This window comes from Colossoma macropomum, unplaced genomic scaffold (assembly GCF_904425465.1).
Source record: "Colossoma macropomum unplaced genomic scaffold, Colossoma_macropomum, whole genome shotgun sequence".
Lineage (NCBI taxonomy): Eukaryota > Metazoa > Chordata > Actinopteri > Characiformes > Serrasalmidae > Colossoma > Colossoma macropomum.
In genome coordinates, this window is record NW_023494786.1 from 334,608 (window position 1) to 354,626 (window position 20,019).

The 20,019-nt window shown below is 43.6% G+C and overlaps 1 protein-coding gene across 1 annotated transcript; it reads left to right on the forward strand.

The window, feature by feature from the left end:
* Positions 1–645: 645 nt before the first annotated feature.
* On the forward strand, positions 646–18,444 carry efhd1 (EF-hand domain family, member D1). The gene is made up of 4 exons (XM_036557236.1): positions 646–800; positions 9,984–10,131; positions 14,918–15,052; positions 16,821–18,444. The coding sequence occupies exons 1-4, from the start codon at positions 646–648 to the stop codon at positions 16,953–16,955; spliced, it is 573 nt and encodes a 190-aa protein (XP_036413129.1). The 3' UTR covers positions 16,956–18,444.
* Positions 18,445–20,019: the final 1,575 nt, after the last annotated feature.

A 20,019-nucleotide genomic window follows, 5' to 3' on the forward strand; every position in this document is an offset into this window, starting at 1 on the left:
CTGCTTCCAGCTTTGTGTCAGCAGTTTGGGGAAGAGCCTTTCCTGTTCCAGCATGACTGAGATCCTGTACACAAAGCAGCTCCATGAAGACATGGACTGACCAGTTTGGTGTGGAGGAACTCCAGTGGGCTGCACAGAGCCCTGACCTCAACCCCACTGAACACCTTTGGGATGAACTAGAACAGAGATTGTGAGCCAGACCATCAGTGCCTGACCTCACAAACGCTCTTTAGACTGAATGGGTACAAATTCCCACAGACAGTCTCCAAAATCTGTGGACAGCTTCCCTGGAGGAGGCTGTCACAGCCGCTATATTCATGACTTTATAATAGGGTGTCCAACAGTTTTGATGCATATAGACGCCCTCATGCGCAGACACATTGATGCACGCGCAGCAGGCGCCCTCATACGCACTGACGCGCTCACGTTTTTGCCCTGGGCCGCGGGGGGCGTGGTCTAAAAGGCAGTGCAGATATAAAGCAGCCCTGAGAGAGAGAGAGAGGAGCCTGTTAGCCCCGCCCCCCTGTGCGCGTGTGTGTGCGCGTGTGCCCTCCTCCCTCCCCTTTTCTCCTCAGCCTCTATTCGCAGCAGCAGCAGCAGCATTGTGAACACCAGCTGCAGCCAGATCCGCCGCGCGCGCGCTCCATGGCGACCGACGAGCTCGCGGAGAAGCTGCACCGCAGGCTGGACCTGCAGGATCGCGCGGAGCCGCCCAGACAGCCGCGCGTGTTCAACCCGCACACCGAGTTTAAGGAGTTCAGCCGCAAGCAGATCAGAGACATGGAGCAGATGTTCAAAAGGTGAGTGAGGGGCAAGGGCACACGCGCGCGGGTCACTAACGCAGGCGCTGCGGTCAGCTCACGTGCGGGATCTGTCAGGATCTGTCTGTGAAAAAAAGCTGAATAGTGTGCAGCGCATGATCACTAATACAGGGTTACCTCTGCCTGCCTGAGCGCGTGCATCACTGTGGATGACGCATGAGTGTGAGTGTGCGTAGGGCTGAGCGATATGACGATACAAAGCGTTATCGTGATAAATTATGTCAGAATATAATACAATATGCTTTCTAATAGAACTCAGTAATACTGAGATTAATAACTGGTAATCACATTGATTGATCAGTCTACTCAGGCTTTAGCAGAGCTCAGTAACACTGAGATTAATAACTGATCACATTGATTTATCAGTCCACTCAGGCTTTAGCAGAGCTCAGTAACGCTGAGATTAATAACTGATCACACTGATTTATCAGTCTACTCAGGTTTTAGCAGAGCTCAGTAACACTGAGATTAATAACTGATCACATTGATTTATCAGTCTACTCAGGCTTTAGCAGAGCTCAGTAACTCTGAGATTAATAACTGATCACACTGATTTATCAGTCTACTCAGGCTTTAGCAGAGCTCAGTAACACTGAGATTAATAACTGATCACACTGATTTATCAGTCCACTCAGGCTTTAGCAGAGCTCAGTAACACTGAGATTAATAACTGATCACACTGATTTATCAGTCCACTCAGGCTTTAGCAGAGCTCAGTAACACTGAGATTAATAACTGATCACACTGATTTATCAGTCCACTCAGGCTTTAGCAGAGCTCAGTAACACTGAGATTAATAACTGATCACACTGATTTATCAGTCCACTCAGGCTTTAGCAGAGCTCAGTAACACTGAGATTAATAACTGATCACACTGATTTATCAGTCCACTCAGGCTTTAGCAGAGCTCAGTAACACTGAGATTAATAACTGATCACATTGATTTATCAGTCCACTCAGGCTTTAGTGGGATCTTTAGTGTAAGTAAGTCCATATTTGTGTTGTAGTCATGGCGACCCCTGGTGCCTATCACCACCACTGTAAACAAATCTGAACCATTTCACATCAAAACACTCTGAATCCCTCTGTTTACATCTCACTCACTGAATTATGCAGAATGTTTTATAAAATGCTGGAATTATTTAAGGAAAAAAAAGTTTTTTTAAAAGTGTTCTGAATGTCGACTCTCTTCTCACTGACCTATTAGCTCATGCATGGTTTTCCTACATATGGATCAGGTCAGAATAATGCTTTTTTCCCAGGGCAATCTCTCTCTCTCTCTCTCTCTCTCTCTCTCTCTCTCTCTCTCTCTGCAGCCCCATTGTCCTCCTGTCCTCATTACAGAAGCACTAGGGTCTACTTGCGTGCCCACTGGCACCCCCTCCACCTCAGACAATGCCAGCTTTGTGTTCATGTTTGTGTGTGAGGCTGAGTCTGTATCTCGTAAGGCCGTGATGAAGTGCATGTTTGATGCTAATACGGCTCCGTTCTCTCCTCAGCGCTGGTAACCAGCTGAGCATTTACGCTGAACTAAGTTAGCGATGGTTCAATGAAAGATCCAATTTACACAGTTCCCCCTCTTACTTCAGATGTGCCGTCTCCGCCAAGACACGTTCAGTGTCCAAAGTTTGCACCTCTAGCTCTGAACTGGAGCTATAAAGCTAATGCAGCTAACAAGCAGCAATAGATCATGGTCTCACAAGGCCCCTGGGCACAAGTGTCTTTGGAGACAGTGTCTTGCCTCCACACTCTGGCAATAATGCAAAAATTACTGGAAAAAATAGACCTGCAAGATAACTTTAAAGGAACTTTAAAAAACGGAAAATTTCCGTTTTCTGTCTTTTTTACAGTAGAAGAGCTTGATGTGGTATGTAAACACTGTTAAAGTTTAAAAAATGTATCATTCACTCCTCAGTCCGTATACACGCAGCCCATTTATGGAAACGAAGCTGCTAAAAAAGCTTAATTGAATTCATTGCTTCAGTGATGTCACAAAACCTGTATATTTGCATATACCTATCTATTCAGTCTACAGTCCAGTCTAGCCCCACCCACTCTCGCTGAACATTTTTCAGTAGGTTGAGTGTTTTGGCCTTGGATGCTTTTTGAAAAAAAAAAAAAACAATATATGTCAACCAATCAGGGGACCAGAGGTCATTTGCACATTTCTGTCTTAAAGGCACAGCAAGAAAATCAGCCTGTTTTGTTCTGAGGGTTGAAGAGAGGTCGGAAAAATGGTCTTGTAGAAATGAATTATGACTGTGTTTTGACAGTCAGGAAAATTTTTAATCACAAGAAAAATGTTGGATATGGGCTCTTCAGTGGAAAGAAAGGAGCAAAAGGATTAATTCTCAAATAAAGTGCAATAGCCATTACAAATGATCTTTTGTGTTTAGGTGAAAGTGTACATTTTCTTCATGTCAAAAGGAGGCAGTCGTTGGTTACTTTAAGTGGTAAAGCCTATAAAATGCTGCTGTTGATAGACAGAAATCTGGCTTGCAAGACTGGCTTCAAATAGAAATCCTGAGTAGCTGACAAGGATCACTCATCGCCCTAGCACTGTGATGAAAATCCCAAATTCCTCTCGGGAAATCACACACTAAAAAGAGTAAAGGACTCTTTCATATCAAGAATCCAGAGCTGGGCCGCAGGGCTGGAGTCTGGAGTGTTTTCCAGAATCGGAATGCAGAGCTGCTCCGTTTCTGTTCCAAAATTGAAACGCAAGACTGCACTCTTTATTTTCCAGAATTCCTAAGTTCCTTCTTTTCCAGAATCGTAAACTTAGACTTTGGAGTCTGATAAAAGGAATGGACTCTTTCTTTTCTGGAGTCTGAACACAGAGCTGGACTCTCTTTTCTCCAGAACTGGAATGCATTGCTCTTTCTCTAAAATTCGTAATCAGAATGCACAGCTATTTTTCCAAAATGCAAGCTTGGCCTCTTTCTTTACCGGAATCTGAACACTTGGCTGGATACTTTTAGAGAATTAGAATTAGAAAACAAAGCTGGATTCTGTCCTTTGTAAAATTGAAATACAGGGGACAAAGTTGGAATTCTTTTTTTCTGGAGTTGGAATGCAGGAATGGACTCTTTCTTTTCCAGAATCGGAACAATGGGCTGGACTCTTTCTTGCCCAGAATTAGAACACAAATTTGGACTGCAGGAATAGATTCTCTCTTTTTTCCCGAATAAGAACACAGTGTTGCACTCTTTCTTCTTTGGATTTGGAATGAAGTGCTGGACACTCTCTTTTTCAGAATTGGAAGACAAAGTTGAAGTTCTTCTTTTCTAGAGTTGGAATGCTGGAATGGACTATTCCGTTTCCAGAATCGGAATGCTGGGCTGGACTCTTTCTTGTCCAGATTTAGAACACAGAGGTGGACTCCTTTTCTAGTATTGGAATGCAGGAATAAACTCTCTCTTTTCTAGAATTACAACACCATGTTGGACTCTTTCTTTTCTGGATTTGAAATGAAGGACTGGACTCACTCTTTTCCAAAACTAGAATGCAAAGTTGGACTTTTCAGGAGTTGGAATGCAGGTATTGACTTTTCCAGAAGTAGAATACAGGGCAGGGCTCTTTCCTTTCCGGAATTGGAATGCAGTGACAACTCCTTCTTTTCTAGAGCTGGAACACAGGGCTGAACTCTTTCTTTTCCAGAATGGGAATGCAGACCTGGACTCTTTTTTTCTGAAGTCTTAATGCAGTGGTGGATTCTCTCTTTTCTGAAGTCTTAATGCAGTGGTGGATTCTCTCTTTTCAGGCATCCAAACACAGTATTGGACTTTTTTCCAGAATTGGAATGTAGGCTTGGACTCAGGCTTGAAAAATGTCCCTTTCTCCATCCTGTGCTTCAATCAGAAACATTTCGTTCTCTTTGGCCCATTTCAGCCCTGTTCCGCTCAGTTTTAGCCGGAGAGGAAAACCGTGACACAGATAACAGGAAAATGGGTCAGATGCAAGATGGGCACAGATTCAGTATCACTTTTTAAAGAGCTTTTAAATGTGCATCAAATATGCAGACTGACAGAAACACCTCAGTTCTGTTCTGTGCTTAATGTATTCTCATTTACAGTCTCTCTCTCTCTCTCTCTCTCTCTCTACTCAGTACTCAGTGTACGGGAGAGCGGGGCGCAAAACTTTGGTTCTTTTTTTTTTTTGCCAAATTATGTTTAAAAGTGCAACATTTGCCCGTCCACATCTCAACTACAAAAGCAAAGGTAAACTTTGCGTCCAGCACTGACCATTAATGACCAGTTCAGCCGAGAGTGGAGTGCAAATGTTACAGCTGACCCCATTGGCAGGGGGGGTTAAGGGCAACAGACAGAGGGTCTAGACATTCACTACACTCTTAAAAAAGTTCTTCAAGTTTCTTTAGTAAAGACAGTTGTTCTATTTAGAACCATGAAGACTCCAAGAACCGTTTGCATGCTTAATTGGTTCTTTGCATGGTGAAATGGTTCTTCTGATTGATGGAGAATATGTTGTATATGGTTCTATATAGATCCTTCTTGAAAGGGGTTCTATAAAGCACCAACAAGGGTTCTGCTGTTGTTATGATGTCAAGCTGAAATAAGTGAAATACATATAAATATGTTCTGTGAAAAGAGACTCTGTCAAATGTGCAACAGGTACAACAGCAAAAAACAGCATGATAAAATTGAAATACGTCGCTGCTGACGGCAGAAAACCTTGTATCTCCATTTTTGTCATTTTTCAGTTTTGGCATAATTTGAAAATACCTACTGTCCTTTACATTGTGTGTAAATTTCATGATGAATGGACAAAAAAAACAGCCCAAAATTACTTGGAAAGACATCTGGTTCCATTGACTTACATTAAAGGAAAAGTATGTTTTTTCCTTCTCCTCTAAAGTTACCATTTTGGAGATACGAGGTTTTGTTCTGACAGAAGCGATATATAATTTACACAACATCTGTAGCATGTTTTGAGAATATGCAGTAAAGATTAACTGTCGAATTTATATGTGTGGATATGGAGTTTACTTTGGGGGTCTTAGTTGTAACAGCGTGTTGAACTAACCCCCCCGTGTGGAGGCCGTACTTTAGCCTGGATAGCTCTCACTGTGAGCTCTTCATCTGCAGTTCTATATAAGAGCCACCAAGATGAGATCTAGTTCATCCTAAAGGTGTTTGATGGGGTTGAGGTCAGGGCTCTGTGAGGGCCAGTCAAGTTCTTCCACACCAAACTCACCCAGTCATGACTTTATGGAGCTGCTTTGTGCACTGGGGCTCAGTCATGCTGGAACAGGAAAGGTTCTTCCCCAAACTGTTCCCACAAAGTTGGAAGTGTACAATTGTCCAGAATGTCTTGTTTTGCTGAAGCATTAAGATTTCCCTTCACTGGAACTAAGGGTTCTAGACCAACCCCTGAAAAACAGCCCCATAGCATCATCCCTCCTCCACTAAACTGTACAGCTGGCACAGTGCAGTCAGGCAGGTAACGTTCTCCAAACCCAGACTCGTCCATCAGACTGACAGATAGAGAAGCTGATTCGTCACTCCACAGAATACATTTCCACTGCTCCACAGTCCAGTGGCGGCGCTTTACACCGTGCTTGTTTCTCTAAGGTGCTTCCATTTCACAGTAATAGCACTTACAGTTGTCTGGGGCAGATCTAGCAGGACGGAAGACTTGTGTCAGAGGTGGCATCCTATGACAGAGCCATGTTTAAAGTCACTGAGTTCTTCAGTACGACCCTCTACTGCCAGTGTTTGTCTGTCGAGGCTGCAAGTGTGCTTAATTTTATTCACCTGTTATTAGTGGGTGTGGCTGAAACACCGGAACTCAATACTTTGTCCATATAGTGTATAATCACCTGTTCGGCCTACAGCACTGTAGCCCCGCCCACTCACGCCGAAGTTATACAGAGTGTTTCAACCCGGACTGCTTTTTGAACGAGGCTCAGCCAATCAGGACACAGCTCATTTACATGTATCATTCTGAAAGGCACAGTAAGATGAAGTTTGTGGTTGTAGGGGATAAATAGAGGCTGGAAAACAGGCGAGTGAAACTGAGTTATGAGTGTTTTTGGTGTGAACTGTGTAATTAGAGAAATCAGAGAAAATAATAAAGAACAATGCAGGATTTTGCGCGGTGTTAGTTTGAGCCCCGCTCTCCCTCTAATCCTGACATATCATTCATAAAAAAACAATCTCAGCATTCAGGACACACACACACACACACACACACACACACACTCACACACACACACACACACACTCACATATGCACACACACACACACTCAAATACGCACACACAGTCTGTCCTAGATTCCTCCTCCTGTCGGGCCTCCTGGGTTTCCATGGTCACTTTCACCCTCATCTGTGTGTGAATTACTCCTGATCGAGAGAGAGAGAGGGAGAGAGAGAGAGAGAGAGAGTGAGTGAGTGTGTGTGTGTGTGTGTGTGTGTGTGTGTGTGTGTGTGTGTGTGTGTGTGTGTTAGGGAGGAGTGATGAGCTGGAATGCGTCAGGCATGCAGTGGGCAGCGACACGCCAACCTCACTCTACATCACTACACTACACTTTTCTGTCTCTCTCATTATTTTCCCTGTCATTTTCTATCTCTCTCACTCTGTCTCTCTCACTTTTTTCTCTTTCTCTCTTCTTCTTTCATTTCAGAACTTTCTTTTTCTTTTTTCCTCTTTCTCACATTTTTCTATTTCTCCCACTCTCTCTTGTTCTGTCTCTCTTTGTCTCGGACTCTTTCGTTTCTCTCTCTATTTCCCTCTCTCTTTCTTTCCTTTCTCTGTTTTCTCTGTTTCTTTCTCTCTTCTTTCTCTTTTTCCTCTTTTTCTCACTCTCTTTCTCTGCTTTCTCTTCTTTATATATCTGTCTTTTTGTCCTTTCTTTTTTCTTTCTCTCTCCTTTCTCTTTTTTCTCTCTTTCTTTCTTTTCTCTTTTCTCTCTATTTCTCTCTCTTTCTTTCCTTTATCATTTTCTCTATTTCTCTAGTTCTCTCCTTTCTTTTTTCTCTATTTCTGTCTCTCTTTCTCTTCTTCCTCTTCCTTCTCTTTCTCTCCTTTTTTGTTTTTCTCTATTTTTCTGTTTCTTTCTCCTTGCTCTTTTCTCTCTATTTCTTTCTCTCTTTGCTTTTTCTCTATTTCTCTCTCTCTCTCTCTCCTTTTTTGTTTTTCTCTATTTTTCTATTTTTTCTTCTTTCTCTTTTCTCTCTATTTCTCTCACTCTTTCTTTCTTTTCTCTTTTTTCTCTATTTCTCTCTCTCTTTCTCTCTTTTCTCTCCCATCTTCCCTTCTTTTCAGGAGACTCACTTTCAGTTCCTCAAAGAATCTGCAGACACACCTCCAAAGTTCAGTCTTAGAAGCTGGTTGATCATTTTCTGAAGTAATCAAACACATTCAGTGGTGTTGAGGTCTGGACTCTGGGGTGGTCAGTCCATCGTTCAGCTTCTTTGTTTGGTGTGTCCGTCTCCTTTTCTCAGTGAGGTTCTTCTTGATCAGCTACACATCCTTTCAGACCCACAGCGCTGAGTCGTCTTCTCACAGTGGAAGGATGGATAGAAACACCTGTGGATGTTTTCAGATCTGAAGCAGCTTGATTTTCTCCTCTCTCTCAGAGATGAAAGCTTTAAGTGCTGTTTATCTGACGGGGGCAGTTTTGGGGTCTACCAGCTCTTCCAGGTGGTTGTTAGGAGCCCCATTTTGTGTTTTTCCACTCTGACTTTCTCCTTCGTTATGATAGTGGATGATCTGATATCTGATCTCAGAAACATCTCCTGAAAAAAGAAGAACTTGTACTGAATGCCAGTTTTGATTGGAAATGAAATTAACTAAAGGGGGTCTCTGATTTCTGCTCATTCTCAGTCTGATATTAGAACTAGATGGATTGTCGTGGTGTGTGTGTGTGTGTGTGTGTGTGCTGCAGTGGACTGAAGGCCAGCGCTCAATGCCCCAAAGCCTTGGCATCTATAAATACCACAGCAGGAAAACAGAGAGTACAAAGAGAACACACACACACACACATCCATACACACACACACTCAGCATGCCCACAATTATGTCTAGGGCAGAGAGCAGTGTGGGTGTTTTTTGCACTTGTGTTTTGGACTGTATGTGTCAGTGTGTGTGTGTGTGTGTGTGTGTGTGTGTGTGTGTGTTTTAGGTGTTTAGTTGCTCTGGTCAGCAGTTGTTGCAGGATGTGTGGGAGAGCCAGAGAGGGACACACACACACACACACACACACATCCCATAGGTTGTTTCTGATTGAATCAAGTGGGTGTGGCTTTGACTGACCTGTGCCGCTTGATTGGCTGACGTCTGATTGACAGTTATGGTAACTGCCTTTCTGAAACAATGTGGTCGCTCTGCACAAACGAGATTAGAACTCCCATTCAACACATGCTGATAAGAGAGAGAGAGAGAGACAGAGAGACAGAGAGAGAGAGACAGAGAGAGAGAAAGGAGGAGAGAGAGAGAGAGAGAGAGAAAGGAGGAGAGAGAAAGAGATCCCACTCAAACCAAAATAGAATCTCCTGCTGGCTCTCTCTCTCTCACTCACTCACTCACTCACTCACTCTCTCTCTCCTTTCTATTTCTCTGTCTCTCTGTCCTCCTTTGTGTTCCCCATCTCTCTTTTCTATCTCTGCTTTCTTTTTCTGTCTGTCTCTTTCCTTTGTATTTCTCTCTTTCTCTGTCTCTCTCCTTTCTCTCTCTTATTCCTGTCTCTCATTCTCTCTCTCTCTCTCTCTCTCTCTCTCTCTCTCTCTCTCTGCCTCTCTCTCTCATTTGCATTTCCCTCTCTCCCCTCTCTCCCCCCTCTTTCTCCTCTCTCTTTCTCTCTCTCTCTCTCTCTCTCTCTCTCTCCCCTTTGTTGGACGGTTCTGGATCACTCCGTCTCATCCCAAAGGTATTGGATGGAGCTCCATCACTCCAGAGAACACAGTTCCACTGCTCCACAGCCCAATGCTGGGGGGCTTTAGACCCCTCCAGCCCACACGTGGCGTTGGGCACGGTGACCGTCCGGCCTCTCCAGAGCGTCCCTTTCGTTCTCTATCGCTCAACGCTTTTCTGTGCAGATCATACAAACTGTGAGCAGTTGAGTAGAGTGTGTGCCCTCAGAGTAGCTGAACTGGCTCTTCATTGGATGTGTGATGTGAATCCAGCTCTGCCTGTTCTGCAGGTTCGACTCCGGTAAGGACGGCTTCATCGACCTGATGGAGCTGAAGATGATGATGGAGAAGCTGGGAGCTCCTCAGACTCACCTGGGCTTGAAGAGCATGATCCGAGAGGTGGACGAGGACTACGACGGCAAGCTCAGCTTCAGAGAGGTGTGTATGAAGTCAGTTCAGATCCCAGCTGAACACACACTCACCCAGCACTGCACGAGGACCACGTCCTCATATCTACACTCACTGACCACTTTATCAGCTCCACTGACCATATAGTTTCACAGTCCATCTGTTCCTGTAGATCATCTGTTCTCTGCACACTCTGTTCTCTGTTACCCTGTTCAGTGGTCAGCCCCCAGAGGACCCCCACAGAGCAGGTATTATTTGGGTGGTGGGTCATTCTCAGCACTGCAGTAACAGTTTGGGTAGAAGTAGAGTGGAAGCTGTTAGAGCTGCAAAGGGGGACCATCTCCATATTAATGCCTATGGGATTTAGAATGGGAGTCATAAAAGCTCCTGTAGTGTAATGTGGAGGTGTCCCAATACTTTTGTCTACGTAGTGCATGAATATGTGGTACTTTTTGTGCTTAGTTTCCATATATAGGCTGTATAGAGTGGAGAGCGAACAGTGTGTTCTCACACGCTCACACACTTACAGGGAATAAGCACAGGTGTGTGTGGAGCACAGTGGCTCTGCTGTGTGTGTCGGGCTCTGTCTTTCTCCTGATCGAGGCATTCCATACGGATAAGATTACACTCTCTCCACCTCTCTCTCTCCTCTCTGTCCCTCTCTCTCTCTCTCTCCCTCTCTCTCTCTCTCTCTGTCCTCTCTCTCTCTCTCTCTCTCCCTCTCTCTCTCTCTCTGTCCCTCTCTCTCTCTCTCTCTCTCTCTCTCCCTCTCTCTCTTTCTCTCTCCCTCTTTTTGATCTTAACATATTAAACATTGCAAAATTGCTAAGTTGTAGAGCTGTAATTTTAAAAAGGCAGGATACAATAAAATAGAACAATAGTCTATGCATGAAAAACAAACGTGTATTTGTGCGTGCGCGTGTGTGTGTGTGTGTGTGTGTATGTGAGACATGGTCACTCACTGTCCCTCTCATGGGGGCAGGTCAGGATGTACTCTCTGTGCTCCCCTAACAGATACAGCAGTGTCTCTGTGTTAGAGAGGCTGGTAAATGTGGGATCTTTGTTGTTGATGTTTGTAAAGAACTCTTTGTGGATCTCGTCTCGTGAAAGTGAATTTCGGGAGCTCAGTCAGGAAGTGCAGCTCTGTCTCTGTTTTATTCTGTTCACATTGCTGGCCTGTTCTTTTTTCCTGAGGCAGCCAGGACCTCCTGTGCCTGCCGGTCTCGACAGCCAGACTATGCTGACTGAGTCTGTACCTCGTCAGGGTGGTCCTCAGTCTCAGATCAGTCACTGGGCTCAGGGTCTCTGCCACAGTGTACTGTCTTTTTAGGGCCAGATTACACTGCATTTTACTTTGTGATTTTGTTTGAGTTTCCCAATAGTCTCTGTGTTTTTCTCTCAGATGTTCTGTAATTTGGTTAATTCTGATCAGATTGGTTGTGTTTTTCTGGTCCTGAGTCTGTTGAGTGTTAGTGTGTGTGTGAGTGTGTGTTAGTGAGTGTTAGTGTGTGTTAGTGTGTGTTAGTGAGTGTTAGTGTGTGTGTGTGTGTGTTAGTGTGTGTTAGTGAGTGTTAGTGTGTGTTAGTGTGTGTTAGTGAGTGTTAGTGAGTGTTAGTGTGTGTGTGTGTGAGTGTTAGTGTGTGTTAGTGTGTGTTAGTGTGTGTGTGTGTGTGTTAGTGTGTGTTAGTGAGTGTTAGTGTGTGTTAGTGTGTGTTAGTGAGTGTTAGTGAGTGTTAGTGTGTGTTAGTGTGTGTGAGTGTGTGTTAGTGAGTGTTAGTGTGTGTTAGTGTGTGTTAGTGTGTGTGAGTGTGTGTTAGTGTGTGTTAGTGAGTGTTAGTGTGTGTGAGTGTGTGTGAGTGTGTGTTAGTGAGTGTTAGTGAGTGTTAGTGTGTGTTAGTGTGTGTGAGTGTGTGTTAGTGTGTGTTAGTGAGTGTTAGTGTGTGTTAGTGTGTGTGAGTGTGTGTTAGTGAGTGTTAGTGTGTGTTAGTGATTGTTAGTGTGTGTGTGTGTGTTAGTGTGTGTGAGTGAGTGTTAGTGTGTGTGTGTTAGTGAGTGTTAGTGTGTGTTAGTGTGTGTGAGTGAGTGTTAGTGTGTGTTAGTGATTGTTAGTGTGTGTGAGTGTGTGTTAGTGTGTGTGTGTGTGTTAGTGTGTGTGAGTGTGTGTTAGTGAGTGTTAGTGTGTGTGTGTGTTAGTGTGTGTGAGTGAGTGTTAGTGTGTGTGTGTGTGTTAGTGAGTGTTAGTGTGTGTTAGTGTGTGTTAGTGTGTGTGAGTGAGTGTTAGTGTGTTAGTGATTGTTAGTGTGTGTTAGTGTGTGTGTGTTAGTGAGTGTTAGTGTGTGTGAGTGTGTGTTAGTGAGTGTTAGTGTGTGTGAGTGTGTGTTAGTGAGTGTGTGTTAGTGTGTGTGAGTGTGTGTTAGTGTGTGTGTGTTAGTGTGTGTATGTTAGTGTGTGTTAGTGTGTGTGAGTGTGTGTTAGTGATTGTTAGTGTGTGTGAGTTTGTGTTAGTGTTAGTGTGTTAGTGTGTGTGTGTGTTAGTGATTGTTAGTGTGTGTGAGTGTGTGTTAGTGTGTGTTAGTGAGTGTTAGTGTGTTAGTGTGTGTGTGTGTTAGTGATTGTTAGTGTGTGTGAGTGTGTGTTAGTGTGTGTTAGTGAGTGTTAGTGTGTGTGAGTGTGTGTTAGTGTGTGTGAGTGTGTGTGAGTGTGTGTTAGTGAGTGTTAGTGTGTGTGAGTGTGTGTGAGTGTGTGAGTGTGTGTTAGTGTGTGTGAGTGTGTGTGAGTGTGTGTTAGTGTGTGTGAGTGTGTGTTAGTGTGTGTGTGTGTGTGAGTGTGTGAGTGTGTGTTAGTGTGTGTGAGTGTGTGTTAGTGAGTGTTAGTGAGTGTTAGTGTGTGTGAGTGTGTGTTAGTGAGTGTTAGTGTGTGTGAGTGTGTGTGAGTGTGTGTTAGTGTGTGATGTGGTTAGTGAGTGTGTGTGTGAGTGTGTGTGAGTGTGTGTGAGTGTGTGTTAGTGTGTTAGTGTGTGTGAGTGTGTGTTAGTGAGTGTTAGTGTGTGTGAGTGTGTGTGAGTGTGTGTGAGTGTGTGTTAGTGTGTGTGAGTGTGTGTTAGTGAGTGTTAGTGTGTGTGAGTGTGTGTTAGTGTGTGTTAGTGTGTGAGTGTGTGTTAGTGTGTGTGAGTGTGTGTTAGTGTGTGTTAGTGTGTGTGAGTGTGTGTGAGTGTGTGTTAGTGTGTGTGAGTGTGTGTTAGTGTGTGTTAGTGAGTGTTAGTGTGTGTGAGTGTGTGTTAGTGAGTGTTAGTGTGTGTGAGTGTGTGTTAGTGTGTGTGAGTGTGTGTTAGTGAGTGTTAGTGTGTGTGAGTGTGTGTTAGTGTGTGTGAGTGTGTGTTAGTGAGTGTTAGTGTGTGTGAGTGTGTGTTAGTGTGTGTTAGTGTGTGTGAGTGTGTGTTAGTGAGTGTTAGTGTGTGTGAGTGTGTGTTAGTGTGTGTGAGTGTGTGTTAGTGAGTGTTAGTGTGTGTGAGTGTGTGTTAGTGTGTGTAGTGTGTGAGTGTGTGTTAGTGAGTGTAGTGTGTGTGAGTGTGTGTTAGTGTGTGTTAGTGAGTGTTAGTGTGTGTTAGTGTGTGTTAGTGTGTAGTTCAGGACCAGCTGAGTGAGGGGGCTGTTGTCCTTGCTCAGCTCCTGGTACTGCAGAGCTTTATAATGATATGAGTGGGGGGGGGGTCGCTATTTTTCAGGTACATCCAAAATTTGATTGCCCTTTTTTGTACTGTTATAATGAATGAGTATTGACCTAATTCTGCTCTGCATGCATTGTTGGTGGTGTTTCTGTGTACTTTTAAAATGTTTTTGCAAAATTCTGCTTGCAGAGTCTCAATTGGATGTTTGTCCCATTTGTTGAATTGTTGATTAGTTGGCGGACCCCACACTTCACTGCCATAAAGGGCAATTGGTTCAATTACTGACTCAAATATTTTAAGCCAAATTCTGATTGGAATTTCTACAAAAATTTGTCGTTTTATGGCAAAGAAAGCCCTGCGAGCTTTTTCTCTCAGTTCATTCACTGCCTGATGAAAATTACATGAAGAGCTTTTGATGCCTAAATAATTATAGTTTGAGGAGTGACTAATTTGGTAATGTCTCTCTCTCTCTTTCTCTGGGTTGGTATAATGTCTCTCTCTCTCTGTCTCTGGGTTGGTGTAATGTGTGTCTCTCTCTCTCTCTCTCTCTCTCTCTCTCTCTGTCTCTCTCTCTGTCTCTGTGTTGGTGTAATGTCTCTCTCTCTCTGTCTCTGTGTTGCTGTAATGTCTCTCTCTCTCTCTCTCTCTCTCTCTGTTGCTGTAATGTCTCTCTCTGTAATGTGATCTGAGGTCAGTCTGTGATTAATCAGAGTTCTGCTCTGTCTGATCTCGGTCAGTCAGTGGGGGGAGAGAGGCAGGTTGAGGTGATAATGTGAGAGTGTGATGATCTGAAGGTGCATCGACTGTGGAATGTTAGGATTGATCACTCCAGGTTAGAATAATATTCAGTGAAGTATCTGCTCAGTTTAGGCTAAAATAAAATTCCCTAAAAGAGTTTCTGTCTATTTGGAATCTGTTCAGAAATTAATTTGAATCGTCTGCAAATAAAGCGATTTCAGAATGAATTTCATGGTTAAATTTGAGATTTCATGACACACTGACACATCTCTCTCTCTCTCTGTCTCTCTGTCTCTCTCTCTCTCTCTCTCTGTCTCTCTCTCCCTCTGTCTCCCTCTCTCTATCTCTCTTTCTCTCTCTCTCTTCCTCTGTCTCTCTCTCTCTCTCTCTCTGTCTCTCTCTCTTTCTCAGTTCCTCCTGATCTTCCGCAGGGCTGCTGCAGGCGAGCTGCAGGAGGAGAGTGGTCTGATGGCTCTCGCTCGCCTCTCAGAGATCAATGTCTCGACGGAGGGCGTGCGAGGAGCGCGGGAATTCTTCGAGGCCAAGGTGTGTGTGTGAATGAGAGAGATAGAGAGAGAGAGAGAGAGAAAGAGAGAGAGAGAGAGAAAAACAAGACTGCAGACAGCAGAGGGCCCACGAGAGAGTCCTCGGTGAACTGGACTGAAAACAGCTGAACATTTTACTTTTACTATTATTCTTTATTATCATTTTTCCTGAGTTCCAACTTACATATGTGTGGTTTTATGTACCACAAACTGCCATACTTCATATTTATATGGCCATTTTACACCCTGACTCATCCCTTAGAGTTCAACAGGCTGCTTCTGTTACTGTGCCTTTAAGACTCATATATGTAAATGAGCTCTGTTCTGATTGGTTGTCCTGTATAATGCCGAAAAAATCAGTCTGGGCTGAAACATCCCTCAAAACTAAAGCTTGAATGGGGGGAGAGGCAACTTACTGTAGGCTGAACACCAAACTGTTCTAAATACATATCTATCTATCTATCTATCTATGTATCTATCTATACACACACACACATATGTGTGTATATATATATATATATATATATATATATATATATATATATTATATATGTATATGAATGAGGTTTTCCATGATATTGGCCCTTTAAACTCATTCCCGCAGGAGCAGAGGCAAGTATTACATTTAAAAATCAATAAAAACTGAAAACTGTATCAGTAAAAAAGCATTTAGCACAATAACAATCAGTATTTTAAAATTTTATGTTATTCTGTTTTCCGTGAGGACAAAATAATTTTTTTGTTGTTTTTTTTAATAACATTTACAAACTGCAGTTTTGCGTAAAAGCTCCACAGGGCCTCATTCATTTTGGCCTCTGTCTCTTGCGCGCCCTCTGGTGTCTGAACATATTCTCAACTTGCCCATCTGCCTCCCTCTAGTGGCGACAGAAAGGAAATGCAACGTCTGCTACTTTAAATAGACTTTGCTATGTATTGTACACTTGTCTGTCAAAAGTTTGGGGTCACCTTGGCTCCTCTTTGTGTTTGTAAATATGGCAGTACTGCTTTTCCTCCACTGTCACATTTTAATTAAGAAAGAAAACGGTTTAAATAACGTAAAACAGCTACACCCTAAGATATAAAGGTAGTAAACTGTCACTGGGTCAGTGCCCCTTTTGTCACAGGGGTGGGACCCTCAAGGGTCCATCTCAGTGCCTTTAGTCAGGGAACATAACTGAACCATAATCCACTGTAATGATATGTTCTAAGCTGTACTGACTCCACACACCCCGTCTCGTCTCCAGGCTTTTATTTTACTGTTCTGTTTAAATCATTCGGTTATGAAAAGGTACGAATACGAACTTTTCACCTGGAAAAACTCATTTAAGGTTCACAATCAGACCTTAAAACCACTGTTGTAGCTTTGAGGGAACATTTACATTGTTTGTACCTTGATGAACGAGAAATGTTCCTGCACAGAACCTTCATTTCCAACAGTGTGTGCTAATATCCTATTCTGTTAACACACTTCAGACAGACAGTGGACGTCCTGTGGAAGAGAAAGTGCACATCTTTGTGAGCTATAAGACAAACGGTGTACCAATAAATACGTTTTTAAATGTATTTTGTATTTTTATGCTTAGGTTTGTTACAAGAAAGCTCTGAAAGTGTGATTTAAAAGGACAATAACAGTTGAGCTCTTTAAGGCTGAGCAAAACTGTGGCTGTTTCTGTCGCCTGATCTGCTCTTCTCTGTTAACAGCGTGATTTTTAAGTGCTGTTTATTTAATATGTATAGAACCTGATCTAACGAAGCCATTTCTGTGTTAGGCTCAGGCTCTGTCTGTGCGCAGCAAGTTCGAGGAGGAGCTTCGTGAGGAGCAGGAGGAGAAGAAGAGGGTGGAGGAGGAGCGGGAACAACGACGCGCTGCGTTTAAAGAGCTACAGTCTGCATTCTGCTCCTAAACACACACTCACACACACACACACACACTCACACACACACACACACTCACACACACACACACATTTGTCTTGCTATACTTGTCAGGGACTTCCATGGGTTTCTATTGATTTTTGTATTACTGTAGCTACATAATACTACACCTACACCTAAACCCAACCCTAAACTCAGTAACCAAACCTAACCCTAAACCTAAAACTAACGCTAGACCCAGAATCCAAACCTAAAGCTAACCCTAAACCTAACCTGAGTATCCAAACCTAAGCCTAACCCTGACCTTAACCTCATCATCCAAACCTAGACCTAACCCTGATCTTCACCTCAGTATCTGAACATAAACCTAACCCTAATCCCAAACCTAAACCTAACTCTAAACTCAGCATCCAAACCTAAAGCTAACCCTAAACCTAAACTCAGTATCCAAACCTAACCCTGACCCTGACTTTAACCTCAGCATCCAAACCCAAACCTAACCCTGATCTTCACCTCAGGTCCCAAACCTAAACCTAACCCCGACCTTAACCTCAGTATCCAAATCTAAACCGAACCCTAATTCTGAATCTAAACCTAACCATAAAATTAACCTCAGCATCCAAACCTAAACCTAACCCTAAGCCCAAATCTAAGCCTGATCTTAACCTCAGCCCCAAACCTAAACCAAACCCTAAACTCAGTATCCAAACATAACCCTAACCCTAAACCTAACCTCAGTATCCAAACCTAACCCTGACCTTAATCTCAGCATCCGAACCTAAACCTAAAGCTAACCCCGACCTTAACCTTAGTATCCAAATCTAAACCTAACCCTAATTCCGAACCTAAACCTAACCCTAGCATTAACCTCAGCATCCAAACCTAAACTTAACCCTGAGCTTAACCTCAGTATCCAAATCTAAACCTAACCCTAAACCTAACCCTAAACATAACCCTGACCTTAACATCAGTATCCAACCCTAAACCTAACCCTAAACCTAAACCAAACCTCAACTTCAGCATCCAAAAGGCAACTTTCTGCTCTTTTAGTTTTTCCTAAACAGTGTAATCTGTGGTGAAACGTCCTCACTTGAGCCTAAATGCCATGGTGTCGTATCACTGTGAGGACTTATAGTCCTCACAAGGATAGCAAGACAAGCACACACACACACACACACACACACACACACACACACAGAAGAGAAAATTCAGATATTACCCATGTTCCACCAGAGCATGCACTGCAGCCAAAACAGCGCTTACCAGCTTCCAAGCGGTCACCATGCTGCACTCACTGGCCACTTCAGCAGGTCCACTCGGGCAGGACGAGTAGGAACGGCTCCGATTTTTAAATCTAGACCGTTGTTCATAAAGGGGAACCCGCATGTGTTTTACACTGTTTCTGAAGTCTGTGCATGAGCCCACTCAGTCTGTACACTCTTAAAAAAAGATGGTTCTTCAAGGGTTCTTTGGTAAAGACAATGGCTCTGTGTAGAACCATGAACACTCAAAGGACCATTTGTATGCTTAAACGGTTCTTTGCATGGTGGTTCATGATGGTTCTTTGGAGAACATGTTGTTCTATATATCACCAAAAAGGGCTCTTCCACTGTGACAATGTTAAGCTTGTAACAATTGCAGAACCCTTTTTGGTGCTGCATAGAACCATATACAACACATTCTCCATCAATCTGAAGAAAGATTGCGCCTTCGTCCTTCGAGTGTTCATGGTTCTATGTAGGACCAGCCTATGTGCCTCATTCACCAACCGTTCTTAAGAAGAAATCTCTTCTTAAACCCACTGACGCAGTTTTGACGAAGATTCTGACATTCATCACTGTTCTCTTATTTGGGATTTGTCAAGAGCACAAAGGTGAGAACCGTTCTGCGCTTTAAGATCACGTCATGAATCTGACGTAGACTTTTTCTTTGGCTCTTTCTCAAGAACACACATAAGAACAAACTTAGGATGCTATCGTTTGAATGAGGCCCATTGTCTTTACTAAAGAACCCTTAAAGAACCATCTTTTTAACCGTGTGTTCACAACGGCAGCGACTTTTCGCCCTTCGACGCCCAAATCACTGGTCGCTCATCGCCTGCGGGCGTTTCTGAATTCCAACTGACCGTTGGTTGCCATGGTTTCGCTGACGCCAAGAACAAATCAGATGCATCCCTGCCTTGCGGTTACTGTCTGTTTGCAGCAAAAGCACCGCCGGCAATATTCCGTCTCTGGAACAGTTATCTAGGAACCGAAAACGGAGCGTACTGTTTCACAGTGGTGGAGATAAAGCGTGTACTACGCTGCTCAGTGCTCAATTCCTATTGGTAACCTCTACGTCGCTTCGCTCTTTATTTGCATAAAGTTAAACTCCGCTCAACTTTGTCATGTCTGACTCCGCCCACTTCGCATCGCCAACATTCACGCTACCCCCTGTTGCTGGAAATCGCAGCTCTCGTTGAACATGAATGACCTCCGGCCGCCTCGTCGGATTGCCTCGCTGCTGGTGTGAACGCGGGGTAAGAGTGTAAAAGTGGTCTTGTGTCCTCAAACCGTAGGGGTCACGTTTGAGTCTGTGATCTACGTTTTTCACAGTTCATGTGTTTGTTGAGCATTGTGCGCTGGAATTTATCGGTATCGGAAAAACATTTATCGGTTTATTAAAAAACCATAAGGCGATCACAAGTTTGATCCCTTGTGATGCTAAGCACAGTACTAGCTAGTGCAGGCGTCTGTTAGCTGACGTAACCGAAACTGGTGGTTAGTGTTCTCCTCCGAGCGTGTTGAGCTGTCCAGTGACGTTGCAATAGCGGCAGTTCGTAAAGATGCGGTGGAGCTTCACAGGTCTCAGAGGAAGCCAGTGTTTGCCTTCACCCTCCTAGCGCTGATGGGGTCGTGTGATTGGGGGAGTCCTAACTAGTGGGTGGAACCGGATACGACTAAATTGGGGAGAAAACTGGGAAAAAATAACATAAGGCATGTTTTAATGACATAACCACCCCCATATAAAAACAGTAGGGTCAAGAAGACCAGCCTTTCCAGCCCCACTGACCATGCAGATGGGCTTTGTAGTTCTACAGTTAGTCCATCTGTT